General features: G+C 63.0%; 1 protein-coding gene across 1 annotated transcript in view; it reads right to left on the reverse strand.

The window, feature by feature from the left end:
- Window positions 1-346: 346 nt before the first annotated feature.
- CHRND (cholinergic receptor, nicotinic, delta (muscle)) overlaps window positions 347-999 on the reverse strand; it is a 4,072-nt gene continuing 3,419 nt past the window's right edge. Inside the window, 3 exon segments of the mRNA XM_010179650.1 lie at window positions 347-529; window positions 614-732; window positions 867-999. The exon segment at window positions 867-999 is cut by the window's right edge and continues 1 nt beyond it. Of these exon segments, the coding sequence (XP_010177952.1) occupies window positions 347-529; window positions 614-732; window positions 867-999 (435 nt within the window).

The raw sequence follows: 999 nt of genomic DNA on the forward strand, positions 1-999 counted from the left end.
GGTGATGTGGGCACTGATGACATCTCTGCCCACTGCAGTAGGGATGGTGCCATACTAGGGGGGGTCCATCCCCCTCCCCAGCCCATCCTGTCCAAGCCCAACTGGGGGGGAGCAGGGCTCGACATTCCCTCTGGTATCCACCACCATCCCCACCTCTTCCAGCCACAGCTGAGGACCACCGCGCTCAGGACACTCAACAGCACCCATTCCCTGCGTGGGCATCGCCCTCTCTGGCACATTGAGAGCAGCCACCAACTCAGCACCCCGAGGTGAGAAGCACCCAGCTTTATTTTCCCAAGCCAAAGTGGATGAGCAGAGGCTGGCATATGGACCCCCCTCCCTGACCCTAGATGAAGCGCTTGTTCTCCTCCCGGTAGTCGTAGGGGTCTCCGGCGAAGGGCAGCGGTGGTGGGTAGTTGTAGATGCCCATGAGGAAGATCCAGAGGGTGCCCACTACCAGTGTGGGGGTAATGAGGAAGAGGCAGAGGCGATCCAGGGTCCGGGCCACACGGTTCCAGTTGTCCTTCTCCTGAGGAGGGAGCCGGGAGCTGGGCAGTGGAGGGCATGGTGGGCACAGGGAGCTCCCCCTGCCCACCCATGCCCATGGCCCCACCTCACTGTAGCTGTTTTTCTCCCGCATGTGCTTGACGATGAAGTTGGCGCCATCAACAATGGGTTTCATGTGCCCATAGAGCTGCTCCTCGCCCGCGTCCATGCCTGGTGACGCCAAACCTGGAGGCGAGGGGGTGATGAGATGGGCTCCGAAGGGGCCACCTCTAGAGACCCCCGCTCTGCTGGCCTCCGAAGGGGCCACCTCTAGAGACCCCCGCTCTGCTGGCCTTGCCCGTGTCCCCACGCAGGCTCACGGGCAGGGGTGATGCGGCTGGCCAGCCCGTGCCGCTCTGACTGCTTCTCGAACATCAGCTCGCTGCGGGACTTGACACTGAAGTACTCCTCTGCCTTGGCGATGTACCCGGCCGAGCTGCAGCGCCGGATGCA

The sequence above is a fragment of the Mesitornis unicolor genome, unplaced genomic scaffold (assembly GCF_000695765.1).
Source record: "Mesitornis unicolor isolate BGI_N332 unplaced genomic scaffold, ASM69576v1 scaffold30312, whole genome shotgun sequence".
NCBI classification, from domain to species: domain Eukaryota; kingdom Metazoa; phylum Chordata; class Aves; order Mesitornithiformes; family Mesitornithidae; genus Mesitornis; species Mesitornis unicolor.